This window comes from Triticum aestivum, chromosome 6B (genome assembly GCF_018294505.1).
Source record: "Triticum aestivum cultivar Chinese Spring chromosome 6B, IWGSC CS RefSeq v2.1, whole genome shotgun sequence".
NCBI classification, from domain to species: Eukaryota; Viridiplantae; Streptophyta; class Magnoliopsida; order Poales; family Poaceae; genus Triticum; species Triticum aestivum.
Window position 1 is genome coordinate 585,789,483 of NC_057810.1, and position 2,360 is coordinate 585,791,842.

Sequence of the window (2,360 nt, forward strand, 5' to 3'; positions counted from 1 at the left end):
TGAGACCAATTTGCCAATACCAAAGTCAAAATAGAATAAATCCTGAGACTGTTGAATTTTGACTTTATCCACACACACACTCAAGGTTGGCTAGATGGTTTTCTTTTTTTGGGTTGCTAAACAATTTCACACAATGTCAAATACCAAGTGTAACTGATCCAACAAATTGACCTCCTTCCTCGCAAAAAAACAAATTGACCTCTTATATTCCCTAAGAATGCACCATCGCAAAGGTGAATCGTGCCAGCAATAGAGTGACACATGAGATTGCTAAATATGGTTTGGTTTCCAGAGAGGATGGTTTGCTTGCTGGGAATGTTTCGTCCTGCGTGAAGAATTTTGTAACGAATGACATAATAAATCCTGAAACTATTGAGCTTTGACTTTACTACGCACGCATTCAAGTAAGGATGAACGACAATAAGTGCAACTGATTACTGATACTACTTCGAATTGACCTCTTAATCCGGTGACAATTCCTCTTCATGGGGACGCATGCATGTGCTCTGTGGCGTGCAACACCATCGTCTCCACGGTGAGCCCCGGCCCGAAGGTCATCACCACACCCCACTCCGGCGCGCCGCCGACCCCTTCCTGCTCCCTAAGCCTCCGCCGCAGCTCGTCTAGGACAAATATAATCGTCACGCCGAACATGTTGCCGTAGTCGCTCAGCACTCGGCGGCTCGCCGCCAGCTTCTCCGGCTCGAGCTGGAGCACCGTGTCAATGCGGTCCAGTATGGCAGACGACCCGGGGTGCACCGCCCAGAAGAGGTCGTTCCATTTCGCGCCGACGCCGAGCGGCTCCAGCGAGCCGTGGAGGCACCGCTCGACGTTGTCCCCGATGAACACCGGGACCTCCCTCGTGGAGATGTTGCCGCCGAACCCGCCCTTGGTGATGTGCATGGTGATGGCGTCGCCGGAGTCCGGGATCACCGTCTGCGCGGCGGACACCATCTCGAACAGAGCGTGCTCGACGGGGCTCAGCGGGTCTGCGCCGACGACGACAGCGCCCGCGCCGTCGCCGAAGAGCCCCTGGTGGATGAGCCTCTCGAAGGAGCCCTCCTTGGGCCCGTTGAACAGCATGAGGGTGAGCTCCGCGCAGACCACGAGGACGCGCGCGCCGCGGTTGTTCTCGGCGAGGTCCTTGGCGAGGCGCAGCGCGGCGGAGCCGGCGAAGCAGCCGTTGAGGTAGAGCATGGTGCGGCGCACGTTGGGGCGGAGCCCGAGGAGCGCGATGAGGCGGAAGTCGACGCCCGGGATGTGGGCGCCGGAGTTTGTGGTGACTACGAGGTGGGTGATGTCGGCGGCCGGCCGGCCCCACTCGGCGATGGCCTTCTTAGAGGCCTCCGCGGCCAGCTCCGGGACGGCGGTGGCGACGATGTCAAGCCGGGCGTCCAGGGACGCCGCCTGGTCGTCGAGGAACTCGGGGTGGGCGCGGAGCAGCTCCTCCGTGTGGTGGAGGTAGCGTTTCTCAACGCCTAGCTTCTGAACTGTGCTCGACACATGCCAATCCAATAAACAGTTAGTTAATGGGCCGATCAAACACGTCCGAAATGGAAGATGATCAAGAAAGCTGGGCTGGAGCGTGCATGCATGCTTACAGACTCTCTTGAACTTGCCCTTGAGGGCGGTGAGGTGGTCGCTGTTGGTGGCGCGGAAGTAGAAGTCCGGGAACTCGTCCTGGGGCACGCAGTGCGCCGGGTTCGCCGTGCCGATGGCGAGCACGGCCGCCGGCCCGTCTGCGCGCTGCGCGCGCCAGATCTCGCGCACGCTCGGGGTGGCTGCCGGAACACTTCCCATGCTGGTTGCCAAAACTGAACTCTCTCTCGCCTGGCCTGTTTCCACGATGGAGGCAACTTTCAGCTGTCTATTCCTCTTTCTCTTTCTTGCCTAGTATGTTTCCACGATGGAGTTCTACCTGTATATATATAGTACGTACCGCATTTGGTTGCAGACTTGTAGCGTTGTACTCCGTAGCCCGTCAAGACTGCTTTGCAAGATAACGATGATTGAAGAGGTCCAGTATACCTTTGCGGCGCCCGCCAGCACACCGGAATTTGGTGTTTTGCAAGAGCGGAAACGTATTGTGGGACTTCCGTCACGTTCCAGCAATCGACGTTTGACACGGCTCCAATGCCATTCTTGGCCTTGACTTTCCTCCACGACCTTGAGACTGGGCCTGGTCGTCTGCAACTAGTTAATGGCGTTCTTCGGTTAGTGAGTATGCCCGGCTGCTATGGATGCTATTTTATTATTAGGAGGGCAACAGGAAATCAATTGATTACCTGAGGCTGGTCGTAGTGGGAGTACTCCCTCCGTTTCAGTTTACAAGTCCTACACATATGCACAGGTTGCCAATT

At 56.6% G+C, this 2,360-nt stretch overlaps 1 protein-coding gene across 1 annotated transcript; it reads right to left on the minus strand.

Moving 5' to 3' along the window:
* Positions 1-229: 229 nt before the first annotated feature.
* LOC123138170 (bisdemethoxycurcumin synthase) lies at positions 230-1,880 on the minus strand. Its single transcript, XM_044558084.1, has 2 exons — positions 1,602-1,880; positions 230-1,490 (listed from the first exon to the last, which is right to left on the minus strand). The coding sequence occupies exons 1-2, from the start codon at positions 1,798-1,800 to the stop codon at positions 484-486; spliced, it is 1,206 nt and encodes a 401-aa protein (XP_044414019.1). The 5' UTR covers positions 1,801-1,880; the 3' UTR covers positions 230-483.
* Positions 1,881-2,360: the final 480 nt, after the last annotated feature.

What these genes read in the sequence shown, in the direction of transcription:
- LOC123138170 (XM_044558084.1), bottom strand. Translation starts at nt 1,800, where the DNA reads ATGGGAAGTGTTCCGGCAGCCACCCCGAGCGTGCGCGAGATCTGGCGC. An exon ending in GGGCAAGTTCAAGAGAGTCT is followed by an intron (nt 1,491 to 1,601) that starts GTAAGCATGCAT and finishes TGTCGAGCACAG; the next exon opens with TTCAGAAGCTAGGCGTTGAG.